The 23,309-nt window shown below is 42.0% G+C and overlaps 2 protein-coding genes across 2 annotated transcripts in view; one reads left to right on the top strand and one right to left on the bottom strand.

Moving 5' to 3' along the window:
• The window catches only part of SLC44A4 (solute carrier family 44 member 4), a 56,299-nt gene extending 38,618 nt beyond the window's left edge, over positions 1-17,681 (top strand). The window contains exons 14-21 of the mRNA XM_039336630.1: positions 2,587-2,689; positions 8,327-8,583; positions 11,150-11,244; positions 11,934-12,037; positions 12,990-13,063; positions 13,163-13,328; positions 13,556-13,640; positions 16,171-17,681. Coding sequence (XP_039192564.1) covers positions 2,587-2,689; positions 8,327-8,583; positions 11,150-11,244; positions 11,934-12,037; positions 12,990-13,063; positions 13,163-13,328; positions 13,556-13,640; positions 16,171-16,277 — 991 coding nt within the window. The 3' untranslated portion in view covers positions 16,278-17,681. The remainder of the gene's footprint in view (positions 1-2,586; positions 2,690-8,326; positions 8,584-11,149; positions 11,245-11,933; positions 12,038-12,989; positions 13,064-13,162; positions 13,329-13,555; positions 13,641-16,170) is intronic.
• Positions 17,682-21,341: 3,660 nt separating this feature from the next.
• Positions 21,342-23,309, bottom strand: part of LOC120305190 (centrosomal protein of 135 kDa-like) — a 29,617-nt gene continuing 27,649 nt past the window's right edge. Inside the window, exons 10-11 of the mRNA XM_039336633.1 lie at positions 23,271-23,309; positions 21,342-21,615 (exon numbers count right to left, since the gene is read on the bottom strand). The exon at positions 23,271-23,309 is cut by the window's right edge and continues 58 nt beyond it. Of these exons, the coding sequence (XP_039192567.1) occupies positions 21,590-21,615; positions 23,271-23,309 (65 nt within the window). The 3' untranslated portion in view covers positions 21,342-21,589. The remainder of the gene's footprint in view (positions 21,616-23,270) is intronic.

Below are 23,309 nucleotides of genomic sequence, written 5' to 3'. Positions count from 1 at the left end.
AACCTGTCTGAAATGGTGTAGGGTTTCCTGTCTGAGGAAGGGGTTGGAGTCGATGACCTCCAAGGTCCCTTCCAACTTTATTATTATTATTATTATTATTATTATTATTATTATTATTGATCATCGCACAGTCAGCCATATGTTCAGCCTTTTGCAATTGACTAATAGCGAATTTGTCAATGCCAATGGTGTTCAAGTGGTGCTCCAGTTGTTTTGGGATTGCACCCAAGGCGCCTATTACTATTGGTACTACTCTTGCTTGCTTTTGCCACAATTTTTCTATTTCTATTTGTAGGTCTTTGTATTTTGTTATCTTTTCCAGTTCTTTCTCGTCTATTCTGCTGTCTCCAGGCACTGCCACGTCCACTATCCAGACTTTTTTTGTCTTTCTTATCGACAATTGTTAAGTTATTACGGATCATCGCACAGTCAGCCAGATGTTCAGACTGGATGGCATTTTGTCTACCTATCGAGTCCTTACCCAGGACCTGGGATAGGCAGATGTGGATGTTTGATGGTATTACAGATATCGTCGCAGGATGGAAGCAGTTCCTAGTAAGGCCGCCTTTTGCAATTGACTAATGGAAAATTTGTCAATGCCAATGGTGTTTTGGAATTGCACCCAAGGCGCCTATGACTATTGGTACTACTGGTCATAGGCACCTTGGGTGCAATCCCAAAACAACTGGAGCACCACTATTATTATTATTATTATTATTATTATTATTATTATTATTATTATTATTATTATTATTACTTGTCCTAATCCAGTAAGAGTAGATCCTGAAATCAAGTGGTTTTCCTGATTTTACCAGTCAGGTAATGAAACGTCAGCAAACAAGCAAGCTCAGAAAACACCAAGGATACTATAAATTACATCTGCGTTTTATATTCAGTGCCAGGATTAAAGTAATCTTTCAATATTTAAACATTTGGGGACCATTTACTTAGGGTTTTTTTTAAAATATCTGCATGTATTATTCAGTTATAACCTGATGTTTTTTGTTGATGCTACACATGTGCCCTTGATGGGAGAAAGTTAGTCTAGAACAGGTAGGCAACCTTGGCTCTTTTATGACTCGTGGACTTCAACTCCCAGAATTCCTGAGCCAGCTATACTGAGGGGAAAGGGAGAGGTTTCCAAGCTGAGCCATGCTGGCTCAGGAATTCTGGGAGTTGAAGTCCATGAGTCATAAAAGAGCCAAGGTTGCCTACCCCTGATAGAAACAGATGCAATGTATACATGAGATGAATTAAAGATTTGACTGTATTCATTGTTTGACAGCTGGCATTTAGGCTTCTCACTTCCTTGCCACTGTGTAAGAACAAAGTCAAATAATGTCCTCAGTTAAAGCATTCAGAATACAGGTGGTCCTTTGGGGACCGTTCAATTCCTTTAGGGACCGTTCAAAGTTACAATGGCACTGAAAAAAAATGATTTATGACCGTTTTTCCCACTTATGACCTTTGCAGCATCCCCATGGTCACGTAATCAAAATGCAGATGCTTGGCAACTGGTTCATATTTATGACCGCTGCTGTTTCCTAAGGTCACACAATCACCTTTTGGCAAGCAAAGTTGATGGGGGAAGCCAGATTCACTTAACAACCGTGTTATCAACTTATCAGCTGCAGTGATTCACTTAACTATGGCAGGAAAGGTGGTAAGATGGGGCAAAATTCACTTAACAAAGGTCTCCCTTAACAACAGAAATGTTGGGCTCACTTGTCATAAGTCGAGGACTACCTATATTGAGGTATCAAATGTCAACTTCACATTCTGAATTATGGTTTCAGAGAATCTGCATTCAAAGTTGGAGTGGCAAAACTGGACATTTGTACAGTTTCCGTTCAATCCCTCTTTGCAACATTTTCCACTGGCAATAGATTTGTGTTCCCAACTGGAGGAGGCCAGGGTTGTGTGTCCCATCCCATAATACCCTCTCTGGAGGGCCGATGCTACAGAGCATTGCATGCCAAAACAACTAGACACCAAGACAGGTTTTTTTCCTCATGCCATCACTTGTCTGAACACCTAATTCACCCAGTACTGCCTTATGTCTAAGGATATTTTCCCATGTTGTACGGCTGTGTTACTTTCATCCTTCTCAACTGTTCCATAGCCTTCCCTTATTGGTATCATGATTATTATTATTATTTTTATATTATGATTATCCTTATCATTTTTATCATCATTATTGTTACATTATAGTTTTGCATGTACACTGAGAACTTATAAGAGCCCTGGTGGCACGGTGGTTAGAATGTAGTATTGCAGTCTAATTCTGCCGAATGCCAGCAGTTTAATTCTTACCAGCTCAAAGTTGATTTGGCCTTCCATCTTTCCGAGGTTGGTAAAATAAAGACGCAGATTGTTGGAGGCAATATGTTGATTCTGTAAACCACTCAAAGAGGGCTGTAAAGCACTGTGAAGCGGTATGTAAGTCTAAGTGCTATTACTATTGCTATTACACATTCCTTGTGTGTCTAATCACATTTGGCCAATGTTCTATTCTAGTCAACATTGTGAAAGATAAAAGGAGATATTTTGTTCGAAAACTTCCTTGACTATTTCTTATTTTTAAAGATATCTTTCTACTTCTGGAGAGCCCCTTTTTCGTATCACCCCAACAAATGATACTGCCCCGGGCTGTGAAAAATTCCGTGGTAATGAAAGTTGCAAGCCGCTGGTAAGTGGTCAGAGGCAGAACCGAAGTATCTTTGATCCTCAGAGCCATTTTGGCTATTAAGTCCTTTAGCCATTGGGGCATGATGAAAAATACAATCGTACTTTGGGAACCTCTCAGTTTTTCTTATGATGAAGCTTTGGCATTAAGTGGGACAGAAGCACGTTAAATAATCTCATGAATGAATTGGTTACCTTTTGGCCACCACCACCACTTTTTCAAACTTTAGAATGATTGGGAGAAAATGGATCCTGTTCTTCCAGGAGAGACTTTCCAGGAGCTGCCTAAAATCAATTCAGTTCTGTATAAGTTAGCCCAGGGGTAGGCAATCTTGGCTCTTTTTTATGACTTGTGGACTTCAACTCCCAGAATTCCTGAGCCAGCATAGCTGGCTCAGGAATTCTGGGAGTTGAAGTCCACAAGTCATAAAAAAGAGCCAAGATTGCCTACCCCTGAGTTAGCCTCATGTCGCCTCTATCAGAAATGGGTAATCCAACGCTTCTCCCCTGGTTCTGCCTGCTCTCCTTTGCCCCTAAAATCAGGCTTATAGCAAATCAGCCAGAGTGGAAGCTGAATGCCAGGCAAGATGGACATTATTCGTTGATTTATTTATTTTAGAAGCCACCCATCTCATTGTTGCGGCAACTCTGGGAAGCTTACACATTGATTAAAAGGTAAAAAAAAAGATAATACAAAACAATGAAAAGGGTTAAATTAGAAACTAGAAATCTGTAGGAGAAGAGTAGGCGGCGCTGGAAGGTGGAGTTAAAAGCATCATCAGCTTAGAGTCAGTGTGTTCCCACAAACGGTCCCATTTTAACCACTCTGGAATTCCATTGGCCCTTATCCGGTACCAATTTAGTACTGAACTTTAGTTGACTATAGATTTTTATGTATAAGCTTCAACAATAAATCTTTTGAACAGCAACACCATACGGTCACGATGCTATGTGCCTGACAAAACCAAGGAAACGGGCGACATGGAGGTGGGGATCTTCTCTCTCTACCCCATCAGCCACCCCAACACAAAACGCTTCTATCAAGGCCCAGACCAAACAACAGAGGCAGGTTTTAAGGCTCTTCTGGAAGACCAGAAGTGTGGGGACTGACCTCACCTCCAGGGAGAGAATATTCCAGAAGGTTGGGGCCACAGCAGAAAAGACTCTTCTCCTGGACTCCACCAGCTGAAATTCTTTGAAATATGGGGTCCAAAGTAGACCTCTTCTGCTGGAGTGAGTTGACGGGCCATACTATTGGGTGAGACAGCCCCTCAGATGTATGGACCCATGCCATAAAGAGCTTTAATAGTTGGACCCTATAAGCTAAAGTGACCAACCATTCTCCTTTAGGGAGGACAGTCCTCCTTTTGTAAGTTCTGTCCTCCCTCAAAAAGTGTCCTCCTTCATGTCCTCCTTTTCGATATTTGAAGACTAATTTGCAGGGCTTTTTTTTCCCCCTCATAGAACGCTCAGAACAGCGTTCCGGCATCTTTTTTTGATGGTTTTTTTTCTTCAACTTTTGCATGAGCTGTGCTACTCCCCCTATTGGCTTTCGAAAGCCAATAGGAATTGCTGCTGAGCGCGCCAAAACATCCGGCTGGCAAACTTTGCACATGCAAGTTGTCTGTATTATTGTTGCAATGAATAAAATGTTTCTTTTATTTACGATATTTTTTTCTTCAATTTATTTGTGTCCTCTTTTTCATTGTAAAAAAGTTGGTCACCTTAGTATAAGTTTCTTAATCCAATTTGTACACAATCCAGCTCTTATCCAGTTTGCACTCTTCTTATCTAGCTTCTGTGTTAACAACGCTCTTATTCAGAAATCTTATCTAGTTCCTATGCTAAATTTCAGCCCTTTGGAAGTGGTGGCCAATTGAGACAACTGAACCCAGACTCCAGGATTTAAGATCCGGCCTTTGATCAAGCTAGTTCCTCAGATCTTATTGTTTTTTCCTGCATTTTATGAGGTTTCTTTCTTCAGTTGTGTACGTAATGGCATGGTGTGGTGCATTTTGTTCTATTGTCTTGCATTTCACCCTTCCAACAATTCAGTGAGATAAGCTAGGTTGTGCTTCAGTGAAAGAACTAGATACCGGCTGAACAAAAAAAAAAAAAAAAAAAATGAGAATGAAAGTCAAAGTCAAAGTCACTTTTACCAACTGGGTCTGCCAGAATTTAAAATGAAGTCTGCAACTCTGTGGAATAGCTTGTTCAAATGCCTATCTTGTTTTGCAGCCTCTCACCAGTATAAAATGTCGACTTACAACAGTTCAATTTGTCTGAACTGGTATATTTGTCTGAACTGGTATATTTGTCTGAAATGGTATAGAGTTTCCTGCCTAAGCAGGGGGTTGGACTAGAAGACCTCCAAGGTCCCTTCCAACTCTATTATTATTATTATGGATCATCGCACAGTCAGCCAGGTGTTCAGACTGGATTTGGCATTTTGTCTACCTATCGAGTCCTTACCCAGGACCTGGGATAGGCAGATGTGGATGTTTGATGGTATTACAAATATCGTCGCAGGATGGAAGCAGTTCCTAATAAGGCCGCCTTTTGCAATTGACTAATAGCGAATTTGTCAATGCCAATTCTGTTCAAGTGGTGCTCCAGTTGTTTTGGGATTGCACCCAAGGAGCCTATGACTATTGGTACTACCCTTGTTTGCTTTTGCCACAGTCTTTCTATTTCTATTTGTAGGTCTTTGTATTTTGTTATCTTCTCCAGTTCTTTCTCGTCTATTCTGCTGTCTCCAGGCACTGCCACATCCACTATCCAGACTTTTTGTCTTTCTTATCGACAATTGTTAAGTCTGGGGTGTTATGTTGCAGGTGCTTGTCTGTTTGAATTATGAAGTCCCAGAGCAGTTTAATTTTATCATTTTCTATGACTTTCTCTATTTTATGATCCCACCAGTTTTTGCTTACAGGCAAATGATATTTTTTGCATATCTTCCAATGCACCATTGTTGCTACTTTGTCATGCCTCTGCTTGTAGTCAGTCTGTGCAATCTTCTTGCAACAGCTTACCAGGTGGTCCACTATTTCTTCAGCTTCTTTGCATAGGCGGCACTTACTGTCTGTTGCTGTCTTCTCAATTTTGACTTTATATGCGTTTGTCCTTAAGGCTTGGTCTTGTGCAGCCAGAATTACTCCCTCGGTCTCTTTCTTCAATTTTCTTGCTCTTAGCCATTGCCAGATTATTATTATTATTATTATTATTATTATTATTATTATTATTATTATTATTATTATTATGGATCATTGCACAGTCAGCCAGATGTTCAGACTGGATTTGGCATTTTGTCTACCTATCGAGTCCTTACCAAGGACTTGGGATAGGCAGATGTGTATGTTTGATGGTATTACAAATATCATTGCAGGATGGAAGCAGTTCCTAGTAAGGCCGCCTTTTGCAATTGACTAATGGCGAATTTGTCAATGCCAATGGTGTTCAGGTGGTGCTCTAGTTGTTTTGGGATTGCACCCAAGGCACCTATTACTATTGGTACTACCCTTGCTTGCCTTTGCCACAGTCTTTCTATTTCTATTTGTAGGTCTTTGTATTTATTATTATTATTATTGTAGTTGTTATTGTTATTATTATTATTATGTGACCATTCAAAATTATAACAGCACTGAAAAAATTAACTTATGACTCTTAGCAGCTGACTCATATTTATGACAATTGCAGTGTCATGTGATCCCCTTTTGTGACCTTCTGACAAACAAAGTCAATGGGGAAGCCAATTTCACTTAACAACCATGTTATTAACTAAGCAACTGCAGTAATTCAATCAGAATAGAGCTGGAAGCGACCTTGGAGGGCTTCTAGTCCAGTGTTTCCCAAACTTGACAATTTTAAGGCATGTGGACTTCAACTCCCAGAATTCCACAGCCAGTGTTGCTGGCAGTGGAATTCTGGGAGTTGAAGTCCTTATGCCTTAAAATTGTCAAGTTTGGGAAACACTGTTCTAGTCCAACCCCGTGCTCAAGCAGACAAGTGGCTATCCAGTCTCTTCATAAAAACTTCTAGTGATGAAGCACCCACAACTTCTGAAGTGAAGCTGTTCCATTGGTTAATTGTTGTCACTGTTAGGAAGTTTCTCGTTAATTCCAGATTTCTTCTCTCCTTGATTAGTTTCCATCTATTGTTTCTTGTCCTGCCCTCTGGTGCTTTGGAGAATAGGTTGACCCCCCCTCTTCTTTGTGGAAGCCCCTCTTCTACTGGAACACTGCTATCATGTCACCCCCAAGTCTTTCTTTTCTCTAGACTGGTCGTACCCAAATCCTACAACCATTCCTCATATGTTTTAGTCTGCAGGCCTTTAATCGTCTTAATTGCTCTTCTCTGCACTTTTTCCAAAGTCTCAATATCTTTTTTGTAATGGGGTGACCAAAACTGGATGCAGTATTCCAAGTGTGGCCTTACGAGGGTTTTATAAAGCAGTACTAATACTTTGTGTGATTTTATAATAATAATAATAATAGTAGTAAAGTTGGAAGGGACCTTGGAGGTCATCTAGTCCAACCCCCTGCTCGGGCAGGAAACCCTACACCATTTCGGACAAGTGGCTGTCCAGTCTCTTCTTAAAAACTTCCAGTGTTGGAGCATTTACTGCTTCTGGAGGCAGGCTGTTCCACTGATTAATTGTTCTCACTGTCAGGAAGTTTCTCCTTAGTTCTAGTTGCTTCTCTCCTTGATTAGTTTCCACCCGTTGCTTCTTGTCCTGCCTTCAGGTGCTTTGGAAAATAGCTTAATTCCCTCTTCTTTATGGCAGCCCCTGAGATATTGGAATACTGCTATCATGTCCCCCCTTGTCCTTCTCTTCGTTAAACTAGACAGACCCAATTCTAGCAACCGTTCCTTATATGTTTTAGCCTCCAGTCCCCTAATCATCTTTGTTGCTCTTCTCTGTACTCTTTCTAGAGTCTCAACATTTTTTTTACATCGTGGTGACCAAAACTGGATGCAGTATTCCAAGTGTGGCCTTACCAAGGCATTGAAGAGTGGTATTAATACTTCATGTGATTTTGATTCTATCCCTCTGTTGATGCAGCCTAGCACTGTGTTGGCCTTTTGGGCAGCTGCAGCACACGGCTGGCTCATATTTAGGTGACTGTCTACTAGGACTCCGAGATCCCTCTCACAGTTACTATTATTGAGCATGGTGCCCCCTATGCTGTACTTGTGCATTTGGTTTTTCTTGCCTAAATGTAGAACCTTGCTTTTTTCACCATTGAATTTCATTTGGTAGTTAGTGCCCAGTGTTCAAGTCTGTCCAGATCCTTCTGCATCTTAAGCCTGTCTTCTGGAGTGTTGGCTATTCCTGCCAGCTTGGTGTCGTCTGCAAATTTGATGAGTTCCCCATCTATCCCTTCATCCAAATCGTTGATGAAGATGTTGAAGAGTACTGGGCCCAAAATAGAGCCCTGGGGCATTTTGATTCTATGTGTCTGTTTATACAACCAAGGATTGTATTAGATTGTATTCACTTAACAACTGTGGCAAGAAAGGTCATAAAATGAGGCAAAACTCAATAAATATCTCACTTAACAACAAAAACCTGGGGTTCCGTTGTGGTCGTAAGTCACAGACTACCTATATATTGTACGTGTTTTGTTCTTTCTTTTCTCAGGATTTCAATGCCTCCGCCAATCTCCCTTGCATAACCGAATGCATCTTCTACAGATACAATGATGAAGGGCTTTACCAGCGCAACCTCTTCAATCTTCAGATCTACAATGTTGTGGGCTTCCTTTGGTGTATCAACTTCGTCATTGCTTTGGGACAGTGTGTGCTTGCGGGAGCCTTTGCTTCCTATTACTGGGCCTTCAAGAAGCCTCAAGATATCCCAGCCTGTGCCTTGCCTAGTGCCTTCCTCCGGACATTAAGGTGCGTAGCTTGGGAAGAAATGTCTGTGGAGACTTCTCAGTCATCCAGGTCATCGTTGTCTCAAAAGGGCTTTTTCAAAGGGCAGCTGGACTGGTTTTTTCCTTGAGGAAGCAGAACAAAATGTTTTGTTTCTCACCCAAGAAATTTCATCAGTGGTGATGGTGGTGGGGGAGCGATGGAAGGATTGTATTTCTTTGCAGTCATCTGGTCCATTAGTACTCTCTGTGAGAGCTCTTGGGGAAATTCCCACACATTTTTCTGAAAGACAGTTCCAATGTCCATGGGAGTTTGGCAGTGGTGATGAGAGACCACACAAGGAAGCCAAAGTTATGATTGCTAGTACTACTTTTATTCTAAAGCAACCCTAACAGAATCTCACCAGTCTGAAGTTGCTTCCCCCCTGTTTCCCTATATCTTCATGAGAACTAGGGAGGAATTTTTCTGAGATGCCTTCACATATTACAATTCTGATCCTGGCTCAGATTTCTCTTATCTGTTGTCCTGGTTGCAGCTCTTCTTCCTGTTCCTCAAGGCTATTCCTTCTTCCCTTTACAACTATCAAGCACAAGTATTGGCCTGCCTCCAATCAGTGGGAAAATAAACTGAGCTATTACCAATTTCTCGTCTATCTTTTTTTCTAAATTGGAAGATACCAACCCAGGCACCACTGATCCTATATCATCCCCCTCATAAATCTTTCAACAAGATTTTAAAAATTACCTATACTTGGTGCCATAAGCCTAAGGTCATATTCAAAAGGGGTGAAATATTGTTTTATCCTATGCAAGAATGCCAATATTTCATTAAAGATTAGGTATTGTTTTATTTTAATTTGGGCATAGTACAGATTTATAGAAAAATAGGATAGGGTAGGGTAGGGCAGGGCAGGGCAGAACAGAGCAGAGCAGAGCAGAACAGAACAGAACAGAATAGAATATTCTTTATTGGCCAGGTGTGATTGGACACACAAGGAATTTGTCTCTGGTTCATAAGCTCTCAGTGTACATACAAGCAATAAGTGATAAATCATGATCATAATCATAAAATACAATCATCATAAATCATAAGATACAACAGTCAGTGATAGCCATAGGAGACTAAATGAGCAATCAACATAAATCATAATAGGATACTTAAAAAAAAGGAATCAACATAAATCATAAGATACAAACAACAAAGTCATAGTCATAAGCTAAAGAAATAGTTAATAGGAAAGATGAGAAGGATAATAGTAATACGTCCCTACAAAGTGGTTTGACATCCCAGGGACATAAGACAGCGCTGGGGGTATTAGGTGTTTAGCAGAGTGATGGCATGAGGGAAAAAACTGTCTGTCAACGCTGCAAATATTGTATATTCTTGCTTTTGATAATATGCAGAATTGTCTGGTAATTAAGGGGTTAATGCAGAGCAGAAGGGTTGGGGGTAAAGCCCAGGAAAGAAAGAGGAAGAAAACCTATGACCTTCACACTAATTGGATAATGTGAGATATGAGGCTAATTTAGGGAGGGAACATGCTGATAATTTAACTCCTCAGAGGAAGAGAACTTAGATCCTAGCATCCCTCCGTTGTGACTGTGCCGACATTTTGTAACAATAAAAGACTTTTAGGAAAATAAATGCCTGGAAGTTCTTTGAAATGTTTCATTAGCTGGAACCATAGCACTGTCCTTGTGTCTAGTTGTTTTGGTGTGCAATGCCCTATCAGGGATATAAAAATAACCTTGTTTGACCAGAAAGTTTAGAATTAATTTTCAACTCTAGTGATTAGCACTAATAGGAACTGGAATCCAGTACTATCTGGAGGATTCTGAGTTCACACCATAAGGATATACAGTATATAGCCTTGTGCATGAAGACGTATACAGATAGTCTTTGACTTATAAACACAATTGGGACCAGAATTTCCATTTCTAAGCCAGGCGGTTGTTAAAGTGAGTCGGCCCTGATTCTGTGACCTTTTTGGCCATAGTTATTAAGTGAATCCCTACAATTGTTAAGTAAATTGTGCAAATCCAGCTTTCCCCATTGACGCTGCTTGTAGAAAGCCAGCGGGGGGGGGAGAGCTTGCTAATGGTGACCACATGACCCCGGGATGCTGAAACCATGGTAAACACTTGCCTGTTGCCAAGTGCCTAAATTTTGGTCAGATGACCTGGGAATACTATGACTGTCGTAAGTGCAAGCACTGGTTATAAGTCAATAAATCTGGTTGAAAGTCAAGAACCACCTGTACGTGAATACTTCTGTCTCTGTTTTTGTTTTCTCAAATGCGTCCTCATTTTCTGCCTTTTTATGGAACGTTTAAATGCAGTCCCCTCTGATTTGAAGCTCGTTTGGTCTAGCGGTTAAGGCACCAAGCTAGAAAGCAGGAGACTCTGAGTTCAAGTCCCACCTTAGCTGTCAAAACCAACTGGGTAACCTTGAGTCTTTCAGCCCAACCCACCTCACAGGGTGGTTGTCGTTGTGGGGGAAAACAGGAGGAAGAAGGAGCATTAGATGTGTTTGCCACATACTAAAGGAGGGATATAAATCAAATAAATTACAATAAATAATTTATCCACAGATACCACATGGGTTCGTTAGCTTTTGGCTCTCTTATCCTCACCATCGTTCAACTGATACGCATGATACTAGAATATCTGGACCACAAGCTGAAAGGCAAGTGATAAACTGGCTTGATTTGAGGACAAATTAGCCATTATGGGCAAATAATCAGTTGGGTCTAAGACTGCTGGATATGACTAGTATGAACCATCTTTCAAAGTCGGGAAGGGTTTGGGACATGGAATTCAACTGCTGGTGACAGAAATTTGTTCTCCAGTTTCATGCAGGCAAAACAGTGCAGAATTACTTGCATGCAGCATGAGCACCTATATATCTGCACCTTGTCTGGCATGTAGACATATTGTCACTTACTAGGCTCCTTTAAGCCCAGATCTGCACCAACCCTGCAGATTTTCAAGTGATTTACTTCCTACTAAACACTTCGGAACATAAGCCTCAACAAAAGAGCAGCAATAGTGCTTAGCAATTGCCCTTAAACTTATATATTGTCCCATAGTGCTTTATAGCACTTTCTAAGCGGTTTACAATGTCAGCATATTGCCCCCCCCCCAATCTGGGCTCTCATTTTACCGACCTCGGAAGGATGGAAGGCTGAGTCAACCTTGAGCCCCCCCAAGATCAAACTCCAGACTGTGGGCAGAATTAGCCTGCAATACTGCACTTTAACCACTGTGCCACCAGGGCGCCTCTCAGAACAGTTCAGTCCACATTCTGACAGTTGAACAGGGATACTAACCATAGCTACGTCAGCCTTACTTCTAACTCTGCTTTGACATTTGCAGAGGCCGAAAATCCAGTTGCCAACTTTTTAATGTGCTGTCTGAAATGTTGCTTCTGGTGTTTGGAGAAGTTCATCAAGTTCCTCAACCGAAATGCTTATATTATGGTGAGCCATGATTGCTACTATTAAACTCCACTGGGTCTGTCAATCATTCTGCATCCACCAGTGGTATTTTAAAAAAAATAAATATGTTATTTTTGGTGGCTGTGGACCGCAGGATTGAACAATGATATAATCATCATGCAAGTGTAGGGATTGGAGGAAATGAAACCTCCCTGAAGTTCTAGTACACTTGCTTTATTCGTTTCCCACTTAAATTTGGGGGAAATTCAAAATTTGGTAACCAAATTTGCAATTTTGTAGGTACTGTGTGTCAAAAGGGGGTTGGCAATGGCATATGTCATGGATAAAACAATTCAGGTTTCTTTAAAATATGGTATGCACCACCAAATCCTGCATTCTACAGCCCCATTGTCAGTCATTGTCAGCCAGGCGAGAAAAGAGAGAAACAGATAAATTTGAGGTTTCAGATTATATGGAGAGGAGCTATAGGACCCTCTCAACCTGTATCAAAAACAGGGGAGAAATCTGGTGCTTTCAGAAGGCAAAGAGAGAAATCTTATAGCTCCCTCAAAAATGTAACGTATCCTTTGTCTTTGGAAATCCTCACAAAAAAACGGAAGGACACTTTGATTCCCACAATGGATAATTTAAAGAAAAAAACACAATTAGTTTTGTTTCTACTTGGAAACCGCTTCTGGACTTTGTGCTTGAGGTGGGAAAAAAACAAAACCTTGATTTGGGGTTTTACTGATTGGATAGGTTTGCTGTTACAGAAATGATTAGTTTATATGACTATATAAAAGTAAAAAGCTGAGGCTTGATGCTATTATCTTATTGTACTGCACCAAAGGGAGTCGGAAGATAACACCTTTTCTTTCTTTTTTTCATTTTGCCCTACCCTTTCCCTTCTCCCTCCCTTACTTTCCCGCCATTTTCTTTTGTGTTTTATATTATGAACTAATTTTTTTAAAAAGGAAATCCTCCTTCATTTCAGATTGCCATTTATGGAAAGAACTTTTGTGTGTCGGCCAAAAATGCTTTCAATCTCCTGATGCGGAATGTTGTCAGGTAACCATGGTGGGGAACGGCAGAGGCCCTCAGGCAACCAGGCCAAGGAAGGAGAGAAATTTTCTCTCCATTTCATCTTTTCTCTTCTTCTCAATGCAGAGTCGTAGTCCTGGATAAAGTCACAGATCTGCTGCTGTTCTTTGGGAAGCTCTTGGTGGTGGGAGGAATCGGCGTCCTGTCCTTTTTCTTCTTCACGGGACGAATCCCCACGGAGGACACCCGGTTCAAATCCCCAGTCCTCAACTACTACTGGCTGCCCATACTGGTATGTCATGGTGGCTGTTGGGTGGCCACTTACATGGCTTGTTTCTACCTCCCTGAAACTTTCTTAAAACAATTTAATAACAACAACAACAACAATAAATAATAATAATAATAATAATAAATGATAGGAATATTGTAAAGGGAATAACATACTAGTGTTCTAAAACTGAAATCTCACCATCTTCCAGCCCTTTCTCATTTTTTCCCCCTCTCTTTGTTTTGTTTCAGACTGTGGTTGTAGGTTCCTACCTCATCGCCCAGGGATTCTTCAGCGTCTACAATATGTGTGTTGACACGTTGTTCCTCTGTTTCTGTGAGTATTCCCTTTCACATCTCATTTCCTAGCCTGGAGCAGTGTTTCTTAAACTCTGGTCCAAGGAAACTTGGGGGTCCGTAAGACTTTCTCTGGGGTCTATGAGGTCAAAATTATTTGCCAGCCTTAATACAATATTAAAATCCCATCAAACAATTGTGAGAAGTGGTAGGGGTAGCAAATGCATTCATTTTAATTTTTAATACAGTAAATATCAATACATATAACCCATATAAGGAGGGGTTGGCAGCTCAGTGGCTTAAAAGACACTGGAGAAGAGCTATACTCTGGCGCTTCAAGTCCTACCATTGCCTGACGGAGTGAGTTCCCGTTATTTGCCTCAACTCCTGCTAACGAGCAGTTGGAAAGCATGTACAGTAAATGCAAGAAGATAAATAGGTACCATTTCACTAGGAAGCTAACAGCTTTCCGTGTTATGCTTTGCACTGTTGCGTGATGTCATGCTGGCCACATGACTGTGGAAACATCTTCGGACAGTGCTGGATCAAGGGCTTAAAGAAATAGAGACGAGCATCGCCTCCTAAATTCAGCTACAACCAGCAGTGTTCAAACCCACAGGGATTCCTTTACCTTTTTATAACCCATACAAACAAAAGCTCTTTGGGGAGTCATCCATAATTTTGAAAAGTGGGAAGTTCTGAGAGAAAAAAAGTTTAAGAAACGCTGCCCTAGAGAGTGTACCAGCTTTCCCCAGTCTGGGGAAACCCCTCCAGATAGGGGTTGCGGCTGCTTCAGTTTGGGGTTTAGTCCAAATATATCTGGTGCTGTGGTTAAAAGTAGTATATTTGGAGGAGGGAGTCTTGAGTTCTAATCCTACGTTGGGTACCAAACCCAGTTATATGTCGTTGAGTTAAGTCACAGTCCCTAGGACAGTGGTTCTCAACCTTTTTAATGCCGCGACCTCCAACCGGTCGTAAGTCGAGGACTACTCAACCGGTCGTAAGTCAAGGACTACTCAACTGGTGCAGCACTGTTTGCAGAATGGGACTTTTGGCAGGGCAGAGACAGCCTGGACAATTCCTATTGGCTTTTGAAAGCCAATAGAATTAGACTCTATTCAAGAATAGAATAAAAGGGAGTAGCACAGCTAAGGAAGGGAAGTGTGTAGTGGGGTGCCCCAGGGCTCTGTTCTGGGTCCAGTACTCTTCAACATCTTCATCAACGATTTGGATGAAGGGATAGATGGGGAACTCATCAAATTTGCAGACGACACCAAGCTGGCAGGAATAGCCAACACTCCAGAAGACAGGCTTCAGATAAGAGGATCTGGACAGACTTGAACACTGGGCACTAACTAACAAAATGAAATTCAATGGTGAAAAAAGCAAGGTTCTACATTTAGGCAAGAAAAACCAAAATGCACAAGTACAGCATAGGTGGCACCATGCTCAATAGTAGTAACTGTGAGAGGGACCTCAGAGTCCTAGTAGACAATCACTTAAATATGAGCCAGCAGTGTGCTGCAGCTGACAAAAAAGCTAACACAGTGCTAGGCTGCATTAACAGAGGGATAGAATCAAGATCACGTGAAGTATTAATACCACTTTACAAGGCCTTGGTAAGGCCACACTTGGAATACTGCATCCAGTGTTGGTCACCACGATGTAAAAAAGATGTTGAGACTCTAGAAAGAGTACAGAGAAGAGCAACAAAGATGATTCGGGGACTGGAGGCTAAAACATATAAGGACCGGTTGCGAGAATTGGGTATGTCTAGTTTAACGAAGAGAAGGACAAGGGGGGACATGATAGCAGTATTCCAATATCTCAGGGGCTGCCATAAAGAAGAGGGAATTTAGCTATTTTCCAAAGCACCTGAAGGCAGGACAAGAAGCAACGGGTGGAAACTAATCAAGGAGAGAAGCAACCTAGAACTAAGGAGAACTTCCTGACAGTGAGAACAATTAATCAGTGGAACAGCCTCCCTCCAGAAGCAGTAAATGCTCCAACACTGGAAGTTTTTAAGAAGAGACTGGACAGCCATTTGTCCGAAATGGTGTAGGGTTTCCTGCCTGAGCAGGGGTTGGACTAGATGACCTCCAAGGTCCCTTCCAACTTTACTACTATTGCTATTACTAAAAGGGGAAAAAAATGGCGGACTGCATTGTTTGGCAACCCCCGTGAAATGATCGTTCAACCCCAAATGGGGCCCCAATCCACAGGTTGAGAACCACTGCCCTAGGAAGATATTCCTGGCAAATTAACCAGTGGAATGGCTTGTCTTCAGAAGTTGGGTGCTCCATCACTGGAGGTTTTCAAAAAGATATTTGTCTGAAATGGTATAGGATCTCTTACACGAGCAGAGGGTTGGACTAGAAGACCTCCAAGGTCCCTTCCAACTCTGTTATTCTATGTACTTCAGTGAAAATTTTGCCAAGAAAATTGCAAGGAGCTATCCATGAGGTCAGCAGGAATCAAAGACCAGAACAGCATCTGGAGGATCTCAAGTTGGAGAAGAAATGTATCATACAAGCCAATTTGGTATAAATATCTTCTCTTTCTCCCCATAGTGGAAGACCTGGAGAGAAATGATGGTTCCGAGGAGAAGCCGTATTACATGTCCAAGTCTCTCATGAAGATCCTGAACAAGAAAAACAAGAAGCCCAAGGACAAATAGAAAAGCCTGAGTCTGAAGGAAACTCATCACTTTACGTTATTGGTCCCCATCATTTCTTTTCATCCCGCATCAGAGACAACTTCATATACTTCCCTTCCCCTTCCCATGTTATGGCCTTCCACAAGATGACTTGAAACTTTTTGGGGTGGGGGGGCTATATTGCCATTTTCAGAAAACAGCCACCCATATGGCTGTTTATTGCACAGAATGTCTATTTATGAATAATTGATCTACTTAATTTCTCTCCTGTGCCATGCTTTCTTTGGAAACATTGTTTTGATCTCTGTCTTCCCAGACTCTTTCTGCTTCAGAGTAGGTCACTTCGCTTCCTTGGTCTGGGACCGTTCCTCATGGCTGTTTTGCACTTGTTCTGGTCAATTGTCTTTCCGATGGTCAAAATCAGGGCTCTTTTCTTAATCTTTGGTTGGCCACTTGCTCCATTTTTAGCTACGTTCTGGGACAAATCAGGCAGTGGTGAATCACAAGCTCCTTCTAAAACATCTCCTACAGAAGCACCTCTTCTCCTGTTGCCATCCCTGTGTGGGACAATCTCAGAAACATCCTGCTTCCCTGGCACACTGAGTGGATACCCTCTGGAAAAGTGTCTTGGATCAGATCTCCAGATGTTCTCCAGATATTTTGGATGTGAACTTCCGAGCGGAGTTGGAGTCCAATTCATTTTGATTGCTCAGCCCATCCTTCTTCAGCTTTGGTGACTGTTAGTACATAGCTGGCCTTTCCAATCTACTTAGAGGACTGTTCCTACCCCTTCTCTCTGATTTATATTTTTACCCTTGACTATTTTTAGATGATTAAGCCCTGTGTGTTGTTTAATTCCTGTTTCTGACTCCTTACCCGGCCAAAGATTTTTCTGAAACTGATAAATTATTCCAACGTGCCATCTTATATTTCAGATCAAATTGTTCTTTTTCCTGTTCAGCCAGTTCTCTCTCTCTGAATGTCTTACTGGTTGAATTGTTCAATATTGCACTAGCCAAGCACCAAATGAAAAATGGGCTTCGGTATACTGAATGTTGGCCATCTTATTTTCTAAGTGCCTTTGTGGATAAACTCCATTTCACTTTCTGATATTACAATGCCAACGTTTGGCCCGAGTTTATGATTTGCAAATTGCCTTAATTCAGACCAATTTCCGGTCACCTCTATTTTTTGCTTTGTTTCCCTCACTTTTACCTTCCTACAGTCTCTGCACTGGTTTTCCTCTCCTCCCCCCCCCCCAGGAGTATTCCTTGCCAGTAAAAAAATAATCATAAAAACAATATTGTGGCCGGATGCAAAACACAGCCACTGCTCTTCAGATCAATCTTTATCTTATGCAAGGATGCTGTTGCTGCAATTTTTATACAAAGAATACGTGTATATTAAATATGATTTTAAATATGAGTGATTGCCGTCTTCTTTCTCTGTGCAGGCTCTCTGTTTGCTAATAAAAATAATTTACCATGCTCCAGTAATCCCACTCTTTATCACAGGCCCTGGTTCCTGTTATGAGTTCAGGAGCCAAAGTCAGCTGGGTAATTTTGGGCCATTCTGTCTCAGATAGTTACTGTGGGGGAACATAGGAAGAGGAAGGAGTGTTTTGTGTGTTTGCTACCTTGAGTCTGTAACAATAATAAAGGTGTGATACAAATAAATTAATAAATAAGGAATAAAGGAATCAGGGAAGCTGGATGCCAAGAGCTGGAGAAGGTGATAGACCACTGCCTCTTGGAACTGAACTCCAAACATCTTCAAGTTGAGACTCTAGAAAGAGTACAGAGAAGAGCAACAGAGATGATCAGGGGACTGGAGGCTAAATCATATAAAGAACGGTTGCTGGAATTGGGTATGTCTAATTTAATGAAGAGAAGGACGAGGGGGGGACATGATAGCAGTGTTCCAATATCTCAGGGGCTGCCACAAAGAAGAGGGAGTCAAGCTATTTTCCAAGGCGCCTGAAGGCAGGACAAGAAGCAACGGATGGAAACTAATCAAGGAGAGAAGCAACCTAGAACTAAGGAGAAACTTCCTGACAGAACAATGAACCAGTGGAACAACCTGCCTCCAGAAGCGGTGAATGCTCCAACACTGGAAGTTTTTAAGAAGAGACTGGACAGCCATTTGTCCATTATTATTATTATTATTATTATTATTATTATTATTATTATTATTAAGTTGCTAAGTTTGAAAAGCATTACTGTAATTGGGCAAGCTGATGGTCCAGGCAGATCTGTTAAGTACCCGTGGCTTTATAGATCAAAACCAGCAACTAAAAATATATCCAGAAATCAAGTGACAACCATTGCAGGGACCCACAAACGTGTGTTTTCTCCCAATGCCAGGAGTCAGTTAATGTACCAGCCAATTGGACAAATTGTAATTTTCAGATAAGTCTTTAAGGGCGGCCCCATGTAAATCACATTGCAGTATTCTACCTGTAATGATAGCATGAATCTCTGTAGCCAGGTCCTTTTACACCACTAGCCTATCAGCTTATCAACTCAAAAGTTTATTTTAGTGGAATAAATCAGGGAGCGGAGAAAAGCTTGGTCTAGCAGAGCTCCCAAGTGGTGCGAAAGACAGCCTAATGCTCTTTTATATACAGCTAATCCTCAGCTTATGACCATAATACAGCTTGTTCATAGTCATAAATTGTGACAGTCATAACTCATGTGACCAACCCAATCTTACAACATTTTTCTTGCAGTTCTTAAGTGAATCCACATGGTCATTAAATGAAGCCACAGTTGTTAAGTGAATGCCACACAGTCGTTAAGCAAACCCATTGTCACGGGATGTTAACGACCTTAAATGCAGGCCAGTTGCCGAGCAACTGAAATGCGGTCATGTGACTGTGGAAGAGGGGGCAACTTCTTGAACTTTGCAACTGTGTTGTAAGTAGCTTTTGGGGGTCCATGGTAACCTCAAATGGTCGCTAAGCAGCCAGTCACAAGTCAAGGACTACCTGTAAAGTAAAATGCACGATGAACATCTGGGTAAGATTCCTGGGGAACCATACAAAACCAGGACTAACCTCTGCTTTATGCGCATGGCTACTTTCTTAAACTTCAAAAATATCCTGCTTTTTAAACAAGGGACCAAGGCAGTTAACTGGAACTTAAAACATTTTTAAAGGAAGCTGTGTAACCCCCATCCAGATATTCTACAGCAGTGGCCCCCGATCTTTTGGGTACCAGAGACCAATTCTGTGGAGAGGGTTTTTTCCCATGGATCAGAAGGGGGCATGGTTTCATGTGCTGCCTGCATCCCGTGGATTGGGCTTTGTTTGTTTGTGTGGCCCAGTTTCTAGCATGCTGGGGCCTGGTGCCAGTCCACGGATTTGGAGTAATAATAATAATAATAATAATAATAATAATAATAATAATAGTAGTAGTAGTAGTAGTAGTAGTAGTAGTAAAGTTGGAAGGGACCTTGATGGTCTAGTAGTCCAACCCCCTGCTCAGGCAGGAAACCCTACACCATTTCGGACAAATGGCTGTCCAATCTCTTCTTAAAAACTCCCAGTGTTGGAGCATTTACTGCTTCTGGAGGCAGGCTGTTCCAGTGGTTAATTGTTCTCACTGTTGGTGACCCCTATTCTACAGCTCTTTGCTCCTGGCACCAGGCTGCCAATCTCTGACTTCGTGCAAAAGAAAATAGATTATTAATTGGAAAAGAGAAAAAAAAAGGTAGCATTACACTACATTTCCGAAGGTAAAGAATGTTTTTTTCAACAAGAGGGCTTTGGATCAGGATTCCAGCAGGCTCTGCTCTCTTCCTGCTTCAAACGATGTCTTCAGTCCCATGTCCTAAGGGAGCTAACATGATAGCTGTCTTCCAGTATTTGACGGGCTGCCACAAAGATGGGGGGGGGGAGAAACTATTTTTCAAAGCACCAGAAGGCAAGACAAGAACCAATGGATGGAAAGTAACCAAGGAGAGATTCATCCTAGAACTAAGGAGAAATGTTAACAGTGAGATCAATCCACCAGAGGAATGGGCTTGCCTTCAAAAGCTGTGGATGCCCCATCACTGGAGGCTTTCAAGAAGAATCTGGAAATCTGTTTGTCTGAAATGGAATAGACTCTTCTGCTTGAACAGGGGGTTGGACTAGATGACCTCCAAGGTCACTTCCAAATCCGTTATTCTGTACTTTTATGTTTTTCAAAACATACCTAAAGAATTCTCCCATTCCCAGTTTTATTACTGGAGCAAGACGTTGATGATGATGATCTCACAGTGCTTATGCTTTCCCACAAGTTTGCTCTTTGAGAAACTGAGGCACCAAAGCAGAACTTCAGCTTCCGTTTCAAAATTAGGAGACTGAAGCACCTTCCAGGATGCAGTGCTGGGATTTTCCTAAGCAAGAAGCCACAAATCAGAAGGCGAGCTTCCAAAGATAAGAGAGGCAGCCTTACTGTACAGGTAGTCCTCAACTTGCAACCATTATGTAGCCCAAAATGTCTGTTGCTAAGTGGGACATTTGTTAAGTGAGTTTTGCCCCATTTTACGACCTTTCTTGCCACAGCTGTTAAGTGAATCAGTGCAGTTGTTAAATTAGTAACACTGTTGTTAAGTGCATCTGGTTTGTGACTTTGCTTGTCAGAAGGTCACAAAAAAGGGGATCGCGTGACCCCGGAATACTATAACCGTCATAAATATGAACCGGTTGCCAAGCCTCTGAATTCTGATCACACGACCATGGGGATCAGCCCTCAAAAAAGTGACTTATGACCGTTTTTCACACGACCATGGGGATGGTCGTGTGAAAAACGATCATAAGTCACTTTTTTGAGGGCTGATGTAACTTTAAATGGTCACTAAACTAACTGTTGTAAGTTTAAGGACTATCTGTAGATTCAGCTTTTTTAAAAAGATCTGTTTTCTGAATTCTGGGCTAACCAGTAGTTCTGAAAGCCACAGAATTCCAGAAAATACAGCGAATCCCATGGATGGTAAAGGTTTTAATGCTGAATCTTTGGTTTTGGTTCTGGTCTGATCTTCATTAAAATGGGCCAGCCTGTCCTGAAAAAAACCCAAAGAAACCTCAAACACCTCAAGGGAGACTTTGCATTATAATTTTAATTTATTTCAGGCAGTGAATTTCTAAAGCAGCAAAATCTTCTGAGGAGCTCTCCTCACTACAGGGAGAGGCAACCCCATCAACATTCACCCAGCTGCACACACTTTCCCTCCCTCAGCAATGAGAATCAAAACTCCACCCCGTTTCTATCAACTTCTGCTCATTATTTCCATCCATCAAGTGACGGTTCTTTCTTTGGCATCTCTCGTTCTTTGGATCTTCTTTGGCTTCAAATGGGAGGAAGCAGGAGATGGCCTGAAAAATGAGAAAAAAAGAATAACATTATTACTGCTTTTTGAGGATCCCCCCCCATCCAAATTCTATAGTGTTGCAGGTGTTGTGAGATTCATCATTTCTGAAAGCCTAGGAAGGAACGCTGTGAACGGGAGAAGTTGGTTTGGCAAAGAACTGGATTGGAGCCAATGTAACTTCAGTTACACACGACATGACTGGTTGCAGAGCAGGCTGCAAGGTGTTTGAAGTTGGAGAGGACCTAGCCTTCTCAATCAGGAAGCATCCTCTAATCACGTCTCCCTTTTTAGCTGAGGGTTAGGGTGAGAAAGTAAAACTGAAAAGACGGGAGCAATACAGAGGAGGGTTATAAATGGCAGGTAATCCTTGATTTACAACCATTCGTTCAAAGTTACAGCAGCACTGGAAAAGTGATTTACAACTGGTTCTCGTATGATGGTTGTGGACTTCCCCCATATCCACACAATCAAAATTTGGGTCCTTGGCAGCTAGCTTGTATTTACAATGTCCAACTTTTCTCTCCAGTACATTTATCCTTCCTTCCTTCCTTCCTTCCTTCCTTCCTTCCTTCCTTCCTTCCTTCCTTCCTTCCTTCCTTCCTTCCCCTTTCCTGTGATTGCTCAGTGGTTAGAATGCAGTACTGCAGGCTAATTCTGCTGACTGCCAACTGCTAGCAATTCGGCAGTGCAATTCTGACCAGCTCAAGGTTGATTCAGCCTTCTATCTTTCTAAGGCCGGTAAAATGAGGACCTGGGTTGTTGGGGGGGGGGAATGATATGCTGACTCTGTACACTGCTTAGAGAGGGTTGTAAAGCACTGTGAAACAGTATATAAGTCTAAGTCAGTGGTTCTCAACCTGTGGGTCGGGACCCCATTTGGGGTCGAACGACCATTTCACAGGGGTTGCCAAACAACGCAGTCCGCCATTTTTCCCCCTTTTCCTTGGCTGTGCTACTCCCTTTTATTCTATTGGCTTTTGAAAGCCAATAGAATAGACTCTCTTGAATAGAGTCTAATTCTATTGCTTTCAAAAGCCAATAGGAATTGTCCAGGCTGTCTCTGCCCTGCTGAGCCCGCCAAAAGTCCCATTCTGCAAATGGTGCTGCACCAGTTGAGTAGTCCTCGACTTACGACCGGTTGAATAGTCCTCGACTAACGACCGGTTGGGGGTCGCGGCATTAAAAAGGTTGAGAACCACTGGTCTAAGTGCTATTGCTATTGCTTTCCTTCTTCCCTTTCCTTCTTTCCCTTCCCTTTCCTTTCCATTCCTTCTTTCCTTTCCTTTCTCTTTCCTTCTTTCCCTTCCCTTCCCTTCTTCCTTCCCTTCCCTTTCCTTCCCATTCCATCCCATCCCATTCCTTCTTTCCTTTCCTTTCCCTTCCTCCTCCTCCCCTCCCCTTCCTCTCCCCTCCTTTCTCCCTCCCTCCCTCCCTCTTAGTATACTATAAAACTTATCACCCAGCCAAACCCAAAAGGAGGACACAGCTGTGTGTGCCCAGCATCTCCCGTGTGGTGTGGTGAAAGCTGGTCTCCTCCTCTAACTCTCTACTGAGGTTCAGTTCCCACCCACAAGTGTTTTCTTTGCCTCGTTCAAGAGCTGGCAATGGGCTGGCCCTGGTTTCCACTCCCACACTCTCAGCCTTGTTCCCGTGGCTTACTTCGTCCCTCTGGAACAGGCTTTCTTGCCACGGCCCACT

Source organism: Crotalus tigris, unplaced genomic scaffold, assembly GCF_016545835.1.
Source record: "Crotalus tigris isolate CLP2741 ecotype Arizona unplaced genomic scaffold, ASM1654583v1 scf7180000017666.379230911805:20528666, whole genome shotgun sequence".
In the NCBI taxonomy this organism is placed as follows: Eukaryota; Metazoa; Chordata; class Lepidosauria; order Squamata; family Viperidae; genus Crotalus; species Crotalus tigris.
The sequence above is the reverse complement of the archived record's forward strand: the minus strand, read 5'-3'. Positions and strand labels throughout refer to the sequence as shown.